The sequence below is a fragment of the Xyrauchen texanus genome, chromosome 36 (assembly GCF_025860055.1).
Source record: "Xyrauchen texanus isolate HMW12.3.18 chromosome 36, RBS_HiC_50CHRs, whole genome shotgun sequence".
In the NCBI taxonomy this organism is placed as follows: Eukaryota; Metazoa; Chordata; class Actinopteri; order Cypriniformes; family Catostomidae; genus Xyrauchen; species Xyrauchen texanus.
Genome location: NC_068311.1, coordinates 32,503,870 through 32,523,631, shown reverse-complemented (window position 1 = coordinate 32,523,631; position 19,762 = coordinate 32,503,870). Strand labels below are relative to the sequence as shown.

The 19,762-nt window shown below is 33.5% G+C and overlaps 1 protein-coding gene across 1 annotated transcript; it reads right to left on the bottom strand.

Annotated features, from left to right (window-relative positions):
- Positions 1-1,201: 1,201 nt before the first annotated feature.
- On the bottom strand, positions 1,202-11,148 carry trim59 (tripartite motif containing 59). Its single transcript, XM_052107522.1, has 2 exons — positions 11,086-11,148; positions 1,202-4,459 (listed from the first exon to the last, which is right to left on the bottom strand). Exons 1-2 carry the CDS (start codon positions 11,121-11,123, stop codon positions 3,181-3,183), a joined length of 1,317 nt encoding a protein of 438 aa, XP_051963482.1. The 5' UTR covers positions 11,124-11,148; the 3' UTR covers positions 1,202-3,180.
- Positions 11,149-19,762: the final 8,614 nt, after the last annotated feature.

Genomic DNA, 19,762 nt, shown 5'->3' with positions numbered 1-19,762 from the left:
ATGCTCAAATGCTTTTGGTGTTTTTTGTTCATTTCCCCAAAGCCATGGAGGTAAATCAGACAATGTCACATTCAGACAGCTACACTGAACTTCGCACATACTACAAGCACTTGTATTTTGAATTTTGTGTTAAAATGTGTACCTGACACACAAGCAATAGGAATCATATGGATCAAATAGGCTACGTGGAATTTGTACATTAAAATGTTAGATTTACATTTTCACAAACAACTGTTTATACAGTTAAGTGCAGAAGTTTGCATTCCCCTTTTGTTTTCACACCCCTTTCAGCATTTATACAAATATAAGAAATAAAGATCAGACTTTTTATGTAGTACTGCCGTTCAGAAGCTACAGAACACAAATTTTACACAAATCGTCCTGTTTAAAAGTTTGCATGCCCTTGATTCTTCTTAAACATCAATGAATGTTTGCACATTTCATTCAATTGACCCAAGTGTGAAAAGCTGCATGTCAATATCATATAGACATTGAAGAGCAGCACAAAATGTTGGGAATGTTCAGTAATTGTGGGAGTTTTCTTAAGAAAAGTGTGGGAAAAAACGTGGTGTTATGTTCTCAATCAATATACAGATCATTAACTGATCAGTGTTGGACTAACTCAAGTCAGAGATGTAAAATACACAGAATAAACTCCCGTATGCACTATGGAAACACATCCGTAGTGATGTCCAATTTGTCAGTGAATCCTTCCTGTAGGTTCTTTTCACTTAATTGGTCGAAATATTTGACAAATTCTTCTGAAAGATTCATCGGCCAAAAAACAAACATCAGTGGCCATGTGAATCTGATTGTGACTCATGATTACAAGAACAAATGAAGAACACTCAATTCATCATCATCATCTCTCTGAGGAGCATGTTTCAGATGGCATCTACAAGACGCACAACACCACCAAGAACATGGCCATCATCCCCAAAACCATCGTCCTGCGAGCGAACGAGACATGAGGAAAACTCATCAATACTCCATAAAGCAAAGCTTTCGTTATCCTTTACCCTTTTTAAATAAAAGTACTGTTTTATACTATATAGAAGAAATCTGTGTGATATTTGCATGTTTTGTGTTAATAAATAAGAGTACATTTCTCTTGATGCTGTAATTAAAGCACAATAAGCACCCATCATCTCACGCCACATCCACACAAACTATTTTTACTTTAAAACTGTGTTGGTCATAATGGAGAGTTCTTGAAACGCTCAATTTTCAGTGAGGACGAGAGTTGTATACAGCAAATTCAACATGTTTTCAAACGGGAGGATGAGGCCTCGATAAACACATGCTTTATTTTCTATTGGATTTAATCATTTTGCAAACACTGAAACTGTTCAGGCTATGAATGAAATAAAATGAATAAACATACATTTTATTGTTCACGTGGCTCATGTAAGTGTGATTTGGAATATTTGAACAGACAGCAAATAAGTATAAAACACTCGCAAGAGAATGTACAGCCAACAGAACGATGCCAATTCTGCACAAACCCATTTACAATTTAAAAACAACATGAGTTCTGACAGTAAAATGAGTTTAAAGGTGGGACGTTCATTTTCCCAACCGATGGCAGCCAGTTTGAACTGTTTGGTCATTTTGTTAATCCATCTGATTCTGCTAATAATGCAGAAACGACACACTTTAAAACTAGTTCACGTCAACACACTGAAGGATATTGATTTAAATATGAGCAGGTGTTGTTGGTCTTAACTAGTCTAAAACAATGTGGTTGACACTTGATACAAAGTCTAATATCTGCTACAGCGCCAGCAATGTAAACGTGAAGGCATAATGGGTGATGTAGTTAACTTCTGTATTCCTGTTAATCATTACAGACTATTCTTTAGTAAATCACATGATTTAGAATGGATTGAATAAACCGTTCTACACCGATTAGACAACATTACTGACACCTGTTTGTCACCTTGTGGAAAGGATGCACTTGATGTCCATTTATCCATATAAAACATGTCTGATGGGATCTGAACAAAACACAGCCTACTTATAAACAGGTCCCTTAACAATGACTAGTCACTCAGACAACACACAGATGAGTCAGATATGAAGACGGTGCTTTTGAACATTCCTAGAACATTGTTCTTAAAACAATAGTTGCATTAAATTAAATGAGCCAATCGGCATATCATCAGATAAAAGCATTTATCTGCAAATTCATCAATCACCAGCAGATCGTTTAAAAACAGTCGATGATCAAGGCCATTATTTCCATATTTCCAGTCATCAAACCACATGGGAGAATGATCCTACAACTCGTGCTGTATGTGAATGACTCTTGTGTGGAACTATTCTGAATTGGATTTGTAAGCTTTTCACTTCAGAATTTCCCCAGGTGGAACTATCGTTTACATTACTCACCTAAAGCTCCACGCAGCAGGAATATGAGTTTGCTAAAGTGGCATTCACACTTCAGTTCATGCGAGTTAAGATTGATAATGTCAGTTAATATTGAGCTTTTTGTTAGGATGACACAATCCCTAACAAATACTTGGATCATTATCTGCTCCAATACTGACGTTTTTAACTGGCTTGGGTAACGGTGACCGATTCATATGCAAAAACACCTGCTCCACACAGTGAGGTATAGACGCTCTAAACAGGCCCTGATCATCGACGGTTTTTAAACAATCTGCTGGTCTCTGATGTTGCAGATAAATGCCTTTATCTGACGATACGCCAAAAAAAAAAAAAACGACACTGATATCGGATCAATATCGGCTGATAATGAGAGATGAGAAGAGTAATAGTAGTATCGGTGCATCCCATTGTTTAAGTGTTTTGCTTACAGTATAAGTGAGAACAGTCATTATAAAACATGGAAGACATGTAGAGACAGAAGAAGCTATTATTTATCATTCTCTCGAAGTTGTGTAATTAATTATCAGTGATTTGAAACAAGGTAGTGTTAAAACAAAGCAGAACCTCCAAACTTACAAGTATCAGCAGATGTTGATTTAAATAATTGGATAATGAAAACTAATTGTATCAGCATCTCTCTAAATGAGACAAATTGGTTCTGCTCAACTATTCTTACTGAAATTATGGAGCTCGTTCATAAAACCATTGTTGCATTCAATTCAATTTACGCAAAGAATAGACATTTGTTTTGCTCCCATTGCATGATTGAGGCCCAGCAGTAGTTCAACACTAGTGTAGTGTTTGGAGAAAGGTGAGCAGATGTTGGAAGGTGTTTTCCCCTAAAGTTGAAATATAAGAGCATAATGTCATGTTGATGTTCTGTAGCAGACAGAGGAGGAACTTCCCCATGTCATGAAGTTCACTGGAAACATTTTCAACTATATGACTGACTCCTGACAGAACTGAGAACCCAAGAGTGCTTCCACCCATCGGGTTCAAACACAGAGCCGTCAGTATCAGCACGAGCAGCATCAGGACTAAAGCTGAAGATGGACCAAGACGCCAGAACCGAGTCTGACTTGCAGAGCGAGTGCCGTTCATGGAGCATGCCTGAGTGCGACAGGTGATTTCTGGAAGTGGGCCGTCTCTGAGCCCAGTTATCGTCACACAAGCCCAGTGATCCTCGAAGAACTGCTCTGCTCGTGGTGTGATGTGAAGACCGGGAACCTCAGGTAATGTTTTCTGACTCAACGCATTCACGCGCTCCCTCAGCTGATGCACCTTCTCCAGGTAAACCAGCGGACAGTCTTCACTCTCAATACTGGAGCTGAGAGAGATCAGGTCGCTCTGTTCTTCCTGCATGTCCTTCAGCTGCTCGATGAGCGGGTCGTATGCACGTGCCAGCAGCACGCTCGCCCCATCCAGAGCCTGCAGGAACTGCTCCTTCTTCTGGGCGAGAATGAGATCGAGGCCCTGAAAGAAATGCAATACCACCTCACGGTCGTTCTGAATGAGCTCTTCGCTCCGAAGCTTCTCCTGCTGTACACGCTCCGTCAGACCGCACACTTCCTCCCAGCGCTTACCTCTCAAAGGCTCCAGCAGACGTGTCTGCGCGGCACGCTCCTTCATGTACGCTGTCTGCAGGTCGTCGATGGCGTGACTTTGATGCTGCCCGATCGTGAGGCAGAAGCCGCATATGAGCTTGCGGTCCTGGACACAGTAGACGTTGAGAGGCTGGCGCGGATGTTCGGGGCAGGTGGGAGAATGTGGCCTGCCGTCATGCTGGTACTTTTCTACGATGGCACGCAGACAGACATTGACAGGAAGCGCTTCCACGCCGTTGGTCGGAAGCTCCACCACGCTGCGGCAGTGAGGGCATTTGAGCGGCAGGCGGAGGGGCCGCCAGATGGAGAAGTTAACAGAGACCTGCAGAACGTTGTCCAGACAGCCCTTACAGAAGGTGTGAGAACATGGCAGCACTCGCGGGTCAGTAAACAGACAGTAACACACAGAACACGTCAGATCCTCCTCCAGGTTATCCATGACACAACATAAATCACAGCACTGCCTGAAAAAAAAAAAAAGAGGCAGAGGGGTCTTTAACAAATAAGGTCATCCAAGGTGATAAAAAGAGAAATCTTTTAAAACCCTAGTTTAAAACTTTAATTTAATGATCGTGTAATGCCAAATGTTCTTTGTCGTTGTGGGTTAATGACACGTAGTGACAGAAGTAGACGTGCACTTAAGGAGCGATACACAAGACATTGAGCACACCATTGAGCCAAGAGATCCGCGATTCATGTTTTGATCATCTATTCGCATCACTCGTCATGATCCGAAGGTCAGAGTTCACCAATCCAGAACTTTTGATATGCAGCCAGAACCCCTCTACCAAGAGTCTACAAGCTTACCAAAAAAAAAAGCATAATGCGGCAGTACACTAGCGAGGAGACAAGGGGCCGTTCTTTATGAATGGATGTCTATGGAGGAGATGCTTTCCGATGCTTTTGTGAGGGAACAGCTCATAATTTAATTAATCGACTGCCTGTCTACTAATCTTCAACGTGTTTTACACTAAATAATCCTTTTGGAGTGGACTATGTGTGGAGTTTACTACGATAAAATTACTGTTTTATTGGGGATGTCACGGATGATTTTGCAACAGGTAGGTGTCAGTTTAGGGCTCTCCCCTTTTATTTGTATGTATCGGCAAACAGTGACTTATTGTCGTAACACACTAGTTGGCCATTAAGCTCTCTTCATAGAGACGTTGAAGTTGTGATCTAAGCATAGAAGAATCTCTGACGCAGCGTAGTTTGAAAATTCTTCAGAAGAGGTTGTGTTTCTTGTCTCCAGCGCACGATGATGAAGTGTAGAGTGAATGCTCCTTAACTCTATTTCTGAGAAGAGGACAGAATGAAGAAACACAGGACTTGTGGGTTTAATTGGAAAGATCTAAAATAACAAGTGAAAGGGAGAAATTTAGGACAGAACTAGGGGCGAAAATTTCATCAAAATGTTGGGGGGGACAATAAACATAACAATTCTCAAGAGCAATTTTTGAAGGGGACACCAAGGGGTTTTTTGTTGTTGCCCCGTTTGCATTTGTATTATTTTATTTCTTAAACAATTATTTTAAGAATATATCATTATATTATTTACAATACACATATTTTAATGATATTTTGGGGGACAACCCTCAGATGGGGGTCCTGACCCCCTCCCTCCCCCTCCCCACGCTGATTTCGCCTATGGACAGAACTAAACCACAACAAAAGTTGACCAAAAAGAGAAACATTTTTAGCATTTAGAAATATTTGAATGTTTAAAATATAATTTTTCATTATATTTCAAGTTTTTAAAGCCTTAAAGGAAATCTTAAAATCTGTCATTTATAACGATTTAAAAGATGAATAAATTACTTTTTTATTATTTGTATGACAATGAATAGTCACAAAATCACAAAAGCCCTAAAACAGACAATTAACCCCTTAATCCAGGGGTGGGGAACTTCAGGCCTCAGGGCCGTATAAGGCCCGCGAGATCATTTTACCCGGCCCGCGAAGCCATTTGAGAAATCATTTGAAAAGAAAAAAAATGGCCTTGATTCAACTAACCTGAAATACAAATTCCTTTCAAATAAAGTTTAAAATAATTTTAAATGACAACAACACAAAATATTGTATAATAGACAAAGCTTTTTGGTGTTTTTGGTGTGTGAGCACGTAATGGAATGCGTAAATTAATTTCAACCCACAATCAGAAATTGCAAGCAATTGTATGGCCCACAAATAATTTCTTAAATACTCAAATGGCCCTTAATGGAAAAAAGGTTCCCCACCCCTGCCTTAAACTCTGGTGCATTTTTGTGCTGCCGCCAGCAATTTTTCAAGCTCAAATATAAAAGCTCAACATTCACATGAAAAGTCTTATTTAATTACACTAATGTGCAGCAAGCTCTAGAAAAAAATAATAATAATTATCTATAACATTCCATCACAATATCTAATTATTACATAATGTAATAATAACATTACAATATCTAATAATAATCTGAAATGTAGGTGGCGCTCTAACACATTATACCCCTCACAGATGTGAACTGTAGGGGGTGCTCTAACACATTTTACCCCTCACAGATGTGAACTGTAGGGGGTGCTCTAACACATTATACCCCTCACAGATGTGAACTGTAGGGAGCTCTAACACATTATACCCCTCACAGATGTGAACTGTAGGGAGCTCTAACACATTTATCCCTCACAGATGTGAACTGTAGGGGCTCTAACACATTTATCCCTCACAGATGTGAACTGTAGGGGGCTCTAACACATTTACCCCTCACAGATGTGAACTGTAGGGAGCTCTAACACATTTATCCCTCACAGATGTGATCTGTAGGGGGCTCTAACACATTTATCCCTCACAGATGTGATCTGTAGGGGCACTCTAACACATTTATCCCTCACAGATGTGAACTGTAGGAGGCTCTAACACATTATACCCCTCACAGATGTGAACTGTAGGGGGCTCTAACACATTATACCCCTCACAGATGTGAAATGTAGGGAGCTCTAACTCATTATATCCCTCACAGATGTGAACTGTAGGGGGCTCTAACACATTTACCCCTCACAGATGTGAACTGTAGGGAGCTCTAACACATTTACCCCTCACAGATGTGAACTGTAGAGGGCTCTAACTCATTATATCCCTCACAGATGTGAACTGTAGGGAGCTCTAACACATTTACCCCTCACAGATGTGAACTGTAGAGGGCTCTAACACATTTACCCCTCACAGATGTGAACTGTAGGAGGCTCTAACACATTTATCCCTCACAGATGTGAACTGTAGGGAGCTCTAACATATTTACCCCTCACAGATGTGATCTGTAGGGGGCTCTAACACATTTTACCCCGCACAGATGTGAACTGTAGGGAGCTCTAACACATTTATCCCTCACAGATGTGAACTGTAGAGGCTCTAACACATTATACCCCTCACAGATGTGAACTGTAGGGGCTCTAACACATTATACCCCTCACAGATGTGAACTGTAGGGAGCTCTAACGCATTATACCCCTCACAGATGTGAACTGTAGGAGGCTCTAACGCATTATACCCCTCACAGATGTGAACTGTAGGGGCTCTAACACATTATACCCCTCACAGATGTGAACTGTAGGGAGCTCTAACACATTTACCCCTCACAGATGTGAACTGTAGGGAGCTCTAACACATTTATCCCTCACAGATGTGAACTGTAGGGAGCTCTAACGCATTATACCCCTCACAGATGTGAACTGTAGGAGCGCTCTAACACATTTATCCCTCACAGATGTGAACTGTAGGGAGCTCTAACACATTTTACCCCTCACAGATGTGAACTGTAGGGAGCTCTAACACATTTATCCCTCACAGATGTGAACTGTAGGGAGCTCTAACACATTATACCCCTCACAGATGTGAACTGTAGGGAGCTCTAACGCATTATACCCCTCACAGATGTGAACTGTAGGAGGCTCTAACACATTATACCCCTCACAGATGTGAACTGTAGGGAGCTCTAACGCATTATACCCCTCACAGATGTGAACTGTAGGGAGCTCTAACACATTTATCCCTCACAGATGTGAACTGTAGGGGTGCTCTAACACATTTATCCCTCACAGATGTGAACTGTAGGGGGCTCTAACACATTATACCCCTCACAGATGTGAACTGTAGGGAGCTCTAACGCATTATACCCCTCACAGATGTGAACTGTAGGGAGCTCTAACACATTATACCCCTCACAGATGTGAACTGTAGGGAGCTCTAACACATTTACCCCTCACAGATGTGAACTGTAGGGGCTCTAACACATTTTACCCCTCACAGATGTGAACTGTAGGGAGCTCTAACACATTATACCCCTCACAGATGTGAACTGTAGGGAGCTCTAACACATTTTACCCCTCACAGATGTGAACTGTAGGGAGCTCTAACACATTTATCCCTCACAGATGTGATCTGTAGGGAGCTCTAACACATTTACACCTCACAGATGTGAACTGTAGGGAGCTCTAACACATTATACCCCTCACAGATGTGAACTGTAGGGGGCTCTAACACATTTATCCCTCACAGAGGTGAACTGTAGGGGCTCTAACACATTTATCCCTCACAGATGTGAACTGTAGGGGCTCTAACACATTATACCCCTCACAGATGTGAACTGTAGGGAGCTCTAACACATTATACCCCTCACAGATGTGAACTGTAGGGGGCTCTAACACATTTATCCCTCACAGATGTGAACTGTAGGGGCTCTAACACATTTATCCCTCACAGATGTGAACTGTAGGGAGCTCTAACACATTATACCCCTCACAGATGTGAACTGTAGGGGGCTCTAACACATTTATCCCTCACAGATGTGAACTGTAGGGGCTCTAACACATTTATCCCTCACAGATGTGAACTGTAGGGGGCTCTAACACATTTATCCCTCACAGATGTGAACTGTAGGGCGCTCTAACACATTTTACCCCGCACAGATGTGATCTGTAGGGCGCTCTAACACATTTATCCCTCACAGATGTGAACTGTAGGGAGCTCTAACACATTATACCCCTCACAGATGTGAACTGTAGGGAGCTCTAGCATTATACCCCTCACAGATGTGAACTGTAGGTGGCGCTCTAACACATTATACCCCTCACAGATGTGAACTGTAGGGGCTCTAACACATTATACCCCTCACAGATGTGAACTGTAGGTGGCGCTCTAACACATTATACCCCTCACAGATGTGAACTGTAGGGAGCTCTAACACATTATACCCCTCACAGATGTGAACTGTAGGTGGCTCTAACACATTATACCCCTCACAGATGTGAACTGTAGGTGGCTCTAACACATTATACCCCTCACAGATGTGAACTGTAGGGGCACTCTAACACATTATACCCCTCACAGATGTGAACTGTAGGGCGCTCTAACACATTATACCCCTCACAGATGTGAACTGTAGGGGCTCTAACACATTATACCCCTCACAGATGTGAACTGTAGGGGGCGCTCTAACACATTATACCCCTCACAGATGTGAACTGTAGGGGGCGCTCTAACACATTTATCCCTCACAGATGTGAACTGTAGGGGGCGCTCTAACACATTTATCCCTCACAGATGTGAACTGTAGGGGGCGCTCTAACACATTTACCCCGCACAGATGTGCTCGTCCATTGACATTCAGTCTAATGTTCAGTTCAAGCATCACCCTCATTATTTCATTGAATATCTCGGCCTCTGAGTGGACTACAAGCTCAATCTAGACATTAGAAAGCTGAGCTACAATCAATAGTCCAAAACATATTTTCTGATGATTTGTTTAGCATGCTTTTCCCTCTGGATGGCATATTTTGTTGTAGATATCTAAGATATAACATAGGATTATTCAACAGAGTAATCAATGAACACTTCCAAAGGTAAAAGCAGATCGAGTTTTGGGCTATTTGGGACTTAGAGCAACAGTTATCGACACATAATAGAGATGTCTGTATTTGATAACTTACAGAAATCATATTTCACTTGTTAAATCTTTTAAACTGTGGTATTAGTGCAGCATAATGAACTGTACTGTCATGTTCCTGAGTGTGAGCACTTACATCATACTCTATGTGAAGGACTTCTACACCATTACATCTAGGGGGTGCTAATTTTCAACAAATGTTTTGAGGCCTTTTGTTATTTTAAGTAACATAAAAGCAGAAGTTTCTGAGGAAAGTTCAGATTGTAATGTTTCAAATGACACTGCAGATGCCTGACTGATGTATACGGAGACTTTAAAGTTTTAAGTTTCCGTGATGTAGTGCCCCACCGTAGAGTTTAAGCATTATCACAATAATCTGTTTGACAATCAGCCAAAGTTCATAATTGTGACACCCGAAACCTGAACGAAACGTGCCTTTTACAAAAAGTCAAAATATTGATGAAATTATTATTTTGTTAAACTTCACGGTCAGTCTTGAAGGACTTCTCTGTGTTTCATGATTTGTGTCAACATAACAGAACGGCGATTACACGTTTGTTACACCACATGACTTTCATTTGGTGGACAAAAGTTCTTATATTTATTATATTTTAAAACCATTGTTTCACTGCTTTTTTTTTTTTTTAAAGGAATATTAATTATTTTGCTCATTATTCTGCCGGTTTAATTATTCAGTATTTGAAGGTTGGGGCAAGTTGTCTGGTTATTCTATGTATATTTATACAATTCAGTAATTACATTTCATTTGGCCGAAACTGCGTTGATCGTGTTTCACGGTACCTTTTGTATTATTGTTTGTTTACTGTGTAAATGAAGCCTATAATATGCTGTTTAATGGCCGACTGCATCCCAAGAGTAAGTTGTCACAAAAGCTCAAGTGTGTTCAATGAACTGGTTCTTATATCAAATGTACGTGTATGTGTACATGCATAAGATGTATATACTGGATATATTTGTCTAAAAGCGTGAATACAGAGTAAAATATCCTTAGTCATACGTATTTAAGAGACGCAAATGTTAAATTAATATTATAAGGTAACACTTGTGACATGAAAAACGTTTAGCATGCTCATTATCAGTAACACTAAAAACTCTATATATTAAAAACTGAAAATTGTTATAAAAACGTAAATACAGAAATAGTTTAAACTCACAGCAGAACAAAACACTGCGCGCACTCCACTGACAACATCAAACGCGCATGCGCTGCGCACGCACGTTTGACCAATCACAGCTCTCGTTTCAACACTCGTTCGTCTCAACAGACGTGACGTCATGGAACATGAAATGTGATTGGTGGAAAGTTGTTGTTGAAAAGCGCATTACCGTCTCAACGGTTTCTATCACCTGAAGCAAAGTCCCTTTCCAGACCAGTCAGTCCACTCGGCGGGCAACTTCCTAATGAAAGTAGAGCTCCAGTGTACTTAAATAGGGAAAGACAGAAATCTCCAAGATTACATATTTCAAATCAGCAGTAAAATCTGCCAACAGTGGTATCACAGGGCAACTGCCCCCCCTCTACATATATAAAACATAATTTGCTGTTTTTATATTTGCAGACATGCAATTTCCTAAAGACAACCAGAGATTCACCAAATTTGATTGAAATGTTTACAATTTTAATATATATAAACAATGAGGCTCTTGACATATGTTTCAATTAGTAAATACACCTCAACATTCTGGTTTTACCCACAAACTTTAAGCCATGCTGTTGTTTAGAATGACTAATGCAGTAACAGTCTTGTGTAGCCTATCATTAATTTTACACATCAAGATTTAAGGTTAGAATTTAATCCGACTATAATCAGCAGGTACAGGTCTTGTAATTGGTCACTATTTCCTTTAAGATTCTAAGATTTGTTTGAGCCTCAGTTATAGAGCACACGTGTGCCTCTCCCTTGTGATTTAAGTATTCGATTGATAAATGTAGTTCATAAAGAGGATGTTGTGTTTGTTTTCTTCCCTGTAAACTATTTAGTGCTTCTTTCGCAAGAGAAACAGCAGGATAACTCTCTGTTCTCTCTCTCTCCCACAGTTAGTTGCGTCTTGTGCTTGTACAGTACCAATATTAATCTGTATATTATTAGGGTGACGGGTTGATGTGGTGAGCTTTGTGTACAAGATCCTTTCTCATGAAGTCATTTATTTGGGCTTTAGTGGGGTGCTTTTTATTAGATCCAGTTTTCTATTTTTAAGTGTATTCATAATCGCTGGTGCAGTGTGGCCCTGTATAACGCTAGCTGCTGTTTCTTTTCTGTAGTCATATCTTTTCCTGCGTGCCGTTTCATCATTGTCTCTCCGTTGCCAAACCGGTTGCACTACATTTGTCTTGTGTCTGCACTGTACAGTGCAAAACATTAAAGACAGTAGGGGAAAATACCTCTTCATAAATAACAAGTGTGTTCTGTATGTTGTTCCAGAAATGAAAATGTGACCTACACATACAAAAAATATTTTATAATGAATGCATGCCAAAGAAGAGCATAAAAATATGAGAAAAATGAAGGGGTCTGAATACTTTCTGAATGCACTGTACATTTCCCCATGAAGGAGTGAGAGAAACAGAAGGTGTGACTTTATTGTGTGAGAGATGTCACTTTACTCTCAGACGATTGCTTCAGCATCAGTTTGCTGATCTGTGACCTGCTCTGGAGCAACTCAACTCAAACTTACCTGGTTATCCACTGAAGCCTTTGTGCCAGACCTCAGAGCAGTTTAGTGAACATTATAACTTTAAAGCTGCACAAAATGTATTACATAAAAAGAAAATGAATTCAAAATTGTGTTCTTGCCATATCCCAATTCAGTACGGTAAGCCTACATTAATGACTTATATTTTGAGCTATCGGACCAGATTAGCCGTACATCATTCGTCTGTGTGTGTTTACATCAGGCCTGTATGTGGCGGCTGGAGAAGCGATGCAACATCTCAAAACTACAAGTTGTTTATAAATATGTACCAAATTGTATTTTTCTGGATGAAGCTCACATTCATTTAACTGCCAAATTGTAATGATTAATATGAAAATATTACTTCTATATATGCAATATAATAAAGTTTATATCATGGTCTATGTGAATTTGGTTGAATGTTCTATATTACTGCGGCGACTCTGCTGTCCTCTGAAATGAGACACTGAGAGAGTTTTGTGTGCTTTGAAACTAGCTCCAGAGGGAATATTGTCTCAGAGCCAGGATCAACCTTCACATCACAAAACATCATCAAGTCTTTAATTCAATTGTGAAGCACTACTGGAAACACGGAAAAGATACCAGTGTTCGTCAGCTCCGTATTACGGAGTCTGACCTGGACATAATTAAATGCACCCACACTTTCCTCTTACACACCCTAAAGGCTTGGGAGGACAGTATGGTTGACATTCAGGGGGAAGACAAGGAAACTGGGACCTATCAAATATGTCTTTCACTGTCCACAAGATGATTTAATAGCAGTATAAACAATCAAATATTGCTGCGCCGCTCATGTGCCGAATACAGACACTAAAATACCAATAAAATCAGAAAACAACAGTCCGACGAAACAGTCGGTTTATTGAATGCAACTGATTTTGTCATAGAAGCTGCATATGGGCATGCACTTTCTACTGACTCCAGACAGGCTTCCAAAGCAACCAGGTTAGGGTGTGTCGAGTCACCTCCTCGTGGTCACTATAAGGTGGTTCTGGCTCTCGGTGGGGTGTGTGGTAAGTTGTGCGTGGATGCCGTGGCGAATAGCGTAAGTCTCCACATGTGCCAAGTCACGTGATAACGTGCGGGTTGACTGTCTCAGAACTGAAGGCAACAGAGATTCGTCCTCTGCTACCCAGATTGAGGAGTCACAGCACCACCACAAGGATCTAGTGAGCAATGGGAATTGGGCATGACAAATGAGGGAGGAAAAAATATATAGAATTCCCTGCCACTCGTCACGGCTAGTTAGGACAAAAATTCTGTTTAACATGGAAAAGACTTCTATCGTATGTCGCAGCATCACTTCACATCTGGTTAGGATATGGTGTTAGAGAAAAAAATGATTTACTGCATATTATTTACTGTTTATTATTTAATTTACATTATTTACTGTATATTATTTACTGTTTATTATTTAATGTACATTATTTACTGTATATTATTTACTGTACATTTACTGCATATTATTTACTGTTTATTATTTAATGTACATTATTTACTGTATATTATTTACTGTTTATTATTTAATGTACATTATTTACTGTATATTATTTAATGTACATTATTTACTGTTTATTATTTAATGTACATTATTTACTGCATATTATTTAATGTACATTATTTACTGCATATTATTTACTGTACATTTACTGCATATTATTTACTGTTTATTATTTAATTTACATTATTTACTGTATATTATTTAATGTACATTATTTACTGTTTATTATTTAATGTACATTATTTACTGCATATTATTTAATGTACATTATTTACTGCATATTATTTACTGTTTATTATTTAATGTACATTATTTACTGCATATTATTTAATGTACATTATTTACTGCATATTATTTACTGTTTATTATTTAATGTACATTATTTACTGTTTATTATTTAATGTACATTATTTACTGTATATTATTTACTGCATATTATTTACTGTTTATTATTTAATGTACATTATTTACTGTTTATTATTTAATGTACATTATTTACTGCATATTATTTACTGTTTATTATTTAATGTACATTATTTACTGCATATTATTTAATGTACATTATTTACTGTATATTATTTACTGTTTATTATTTAATGTACATTATTTACTGTTTATTATTTAATGTACATTATTTACTGCATATTATTTACTGTTTATTATTTAATGTACATTATTTACTGCATATTATTTAATGTACATTATTTACTGCATATTATTTACTGTTTATTATTTAATGTACATTATTTACTGCATATTATTTAATGTACATTATTTACTGTATATTATTTACTGCATATTATTTACTGTTTATTATTTAATGTACATTATTTACTGTTTATTATTTAATGTACATTATTTACTGCATATTATTTACTGTTTATTATTTAATGTACATTATTTACTGTATATTATTTAATGTACATTATTTACTGCATATTATTTACTGTTTATTATTTAATGTACATTATTTACTGCATATTATTTACTGTTTATTATTTAATGTACATTATTTACTGTATATTATTTAATGTACATTATTTACTGCATATTATTTACTGTTTATTATTTAATGTACATTATTTACTGCATATTATTTACTGTTTATTATTGAATGTACATTATTTACTGCATATTATTTACTGTTTATTATTTAATGTACATTCTTTACTGTATATTATTTAATGTACATTATTTACTGCATATTATTTACTGTTTATTATTTAATGTACATTATTTACTGTATATTATTTAATGTACATTATTTACTGCATATTATTTACTGTTTATTATTTAATGTACATTATTTACTGCATATTATTTACTGTTTATTATTTAATGTACATTATTTACTGTTTATTATTTAATGTACATTATTTACTGCATATTATTTACTGTTTATTATTTAATGTACATTATTTACTGTATATTATTTAATGTACATTATTTACTGCATATTATTTACTGTTTATTATTTAATGTACATTATTTACTGCATATTATTTACTGTTTATTATTTAATGTACATTATTTACTGTATATTATTTAATGTACATTATTTACTGCATATTATTTACTGTTTATTATTTAATGTACATTATTTACTGCATATTATTTACTGTTTATTATTTAATGTACATTATTTACTGCATATTATTTACTGTTTATTATTTAATGTACATTATTTACTGTATATTATTTAATGTACATTATTTACTGGATATTATTTACTGTTTATTATTTAATGTACATTATTTACTGCATATTATTTACTGTTTATTATTTAATGTATATTATTTACTGTATATAATTTACTGTACATTTACTGCATATTATTTACTGTTTATTATTTAATTTACATTATTTACTGTATATTATTTACTGTACATTTACTGCATATTATTTACTGTTTATTATTTAATGTACATTATTTACTGCATATTATTTACTGTTTATTATTTAATGTACATTATTTACTGCATATTATTTACTGTTTATTATATAATGTACATTATTTACTGCATATTATTTACTGTTTATTATTTAATGTACATTATTTACTGTTTATTATTTAATGTACATTATTTACTGCATATTATTTACTGTTTATTATTTAATGTACATTATTTACTGCATATTATTTACTGTTTATTATTTAATGTACATTATTTACTGCATATTATTTACTGTTTATTATTTAATGTACATTATTTACTGTATATAATTTACTGTACATTTACTGCATATTATTTACTGTTTATTATTTAATTTACATTATTTACTGTATATTATTTACTGTACATTTACTGCATATTATTTACTGCATATTATTTACTGTTTATTATTTAATGTACATTATTTACTGCATATTATTTACTGTTTATTATTTAATGTACATTATTTACTGCATATTATTTACTGTTTATTATATAATGTACATTATTTACTGCATATTATTTACTGTTTATTATTTAATGTACATTATTTACTGTTTATTATTTAATGTACATTATTTACTGCATATTATTTACTGTTTATTATTTAATGTACATTATTTACTGCATATTATTTACTGTTTATTATTTAATGTACATTATTTACTGCATATTATTTACTGTTTATTATTTAATGTACATTATTTACTGCATATTATTTAATGTACATTATTTACTGTATATTATTTACTGCATATTATTTACTGTTTATTATTTAATGTACATTATTTACTGTTTATTATTTAATGTACATTATTTACTGCATATTATTTACTGTTTATTATTTAATGTACATTATTTACTGTATATTATTTAATGTACATTATTTACTGCATATTATTTACTGTTTATTATTTAATGTACATTATTTACTGCATATTATTTACTGTTTATTATTTAATGTACATTATTTACTGCATATTATTTACTGTTTATTATTTAATGTACATTATTTACTGCATATTATTTACTGTTTATTATTTAATGTACATTATTTACTGCATATTATTTACTGTTTATTATATAATGTACATTATTTACTGCATATTATTTACTGTTTATTATTTAATGTACATTATTTACTGTTTATTATTTAATGTACATTATTTACTGCATATTATTTACTGTTTATTATTTAATGTACATTATTTACTGCATATTATTTACTGTTTATTATTTAATGTACATTATTTACTGCATATTATTTACTGTTTATTATTTAATGTACATTATTTACTGTATATAATTTACTGTACATTTACTGCATATTATTTACTGTTTATTATTTAATTTACATTATTTACTGTATATTATTTACTGTACATTTACTGCATATTATTTACTGCATATTATTTACTGTTTATTATTTAATGTACATTATTTACTGCATATTATTTACTGTTTATTATTTAATGTACATTATTTACTGCATATTATTTACTGTTTATTATATAATGTACATTATTTACTGCATATTATTTACTGTTTATTATTTAATGTACATTATTTACTGTTTATTATTTAATGTACATTATTTACTGCATATTATTTACTGTTTATTATTTAATGTACATTATTTACTGCATATTATTTACTGTTTATTATTTAATGTACATTATTTACTGCATATTATTTACTGTTTATTATTTAATGTACATTATTTACTGCATATTATTTAATGTACATTATTTACTGTATATTATTTACTGCATATTATTTACTGTTTATTATTTAATGTACATTATTTACTGTTTATTATTTAATGTACATTATTTACTGCATATTATTTACTGTTTATTATTTAATGTACATTATTTACTGCATATTATTTAATGTACATTATTTACTGTATATTATTTACTGCATATTATTTACTGTTTATTATTTAATGTACATTATTTACTGTTTATTATTTAATGTACATTATTTACTGCATATTATTTACTGTTTATTATTTAATGTACATTATTTACTGTATATTATTTAATGTACATTATTTACTGCATATTATTTACTGTTTATTATTTAATGTACATTATTTACTGCATATTATTTACTGTTTATTATTTAATGTACATTATTTACTGCATATTATTTACTGTTTATTATTTAATGTACATTATTTACTGCATATTATTTACTGTTTATTATTTAATGTACATTATTTACTGTATATTATTTACTGTACATTTACTGCATATTATTTACTGTTTATTATTTAATTTACATTATTTACTGTATATTATTTACTGTACATTTACTGCATATTATTTACTGTTTATTATTTAATGTACATTATTTACTGCATATTATTTACTGTTTATTATATAATGTACATTATTTACTGCATATTATTTACTGTTTATTATTTAATGTACATTATTTACTGTTTATTATTTAATGTACATTATTTCCTGTATATTATTTACTGCATATTATTTACTGTTTATTATTTAATGTACATTATTTACTGCATATTATTTACTGCTTATTATTTAATGTACATTATTTACTGCATATTATTTACTGTTTATTATTTAATGTACATTATTTACTGCATATTATTTACTGCTTATTATTTAATGTACATTATTTACTGCATATTATTTGCTGTATATTATTTAATGTACATTATTTACTGCATATTATTTACTGTTTATTATTTAATGTACATTATTTACTGTTTATTATTTAATGTACATTATCTACTGCATATTATTTACTGTTTATTATTTAATGTACATTATTTACTGTTTATTATTTAATGTACATTATTTACTGCATATTATTTACTGTTTATTATTTATTGTTTATTATTTAATGTACATTATTTACTGTATTATTATTTAATGTACATTATTTACTGTATATTATTTACTGTTTATTATTTAATGTACATTATTTACTGTATATTATTTAATGTACATTATTTACTGCATATTATTTACTGTTTATTATTTAATGTACATTATTTACTGTACATTATTTAATGTACATTATTTACTGCATATTATTTACTGCTTATTATTTAATGTACATTATTTACTGTTTATTATTTAATGTACATTATGTACTGTATATTATTTAATGTACATTATTTACTGCATATTATTTGCTGTATATTATTTAATGTACATTATTTACTGCATATTATTTACTGTTTATTATTTAATGTACATTATTTACTGTTTATTATTTAATGTACATTATCTACTGCATATTATTTACTGTTTATTATTTAATGTACATTATTTACTGTTTATTATTTAATGTACATTATTTACTGCATATTATTTACTGTTTATTATTTAATGTACATTATTTACTGCATATTATTTACTGTTTATTATTTAATGTACATTATTTACTGTTTATTATTTAATGTACATTATTTCCTGTATATTATTTACTGTTTATTTAATGTACATTATTTACTGCATATTATTTACTGCTTATTATTTAATGTACATTATTTACTGCATATTATTTACTGTTTATTATTTAATGTACATTATTTACTGCATATTATTTAATGTACATTATTTACTGCATATTATTGTTTATTATTTAATGTACATTATTTACTGTACATTATTTAATGTACATTATTTACTGCATATTATTTACTGCTTATTATTTAAT

Coding starts and splice junctions, on each gene's coding strand:
- trim59 (XM_052107522.1), bottom strand. CDS start 11,123: ATGTTGTCAGTGGAGTGCGCGCAGTGTTTTGTTCTGCT. Junction 4,460..11,085: donor GCGCAGTGTTTTGTTCTGCT/GTGAGTTTAAAC, acceptor TTTTTTTTTCAG/GCAGTGCTGTGATTTATGTT.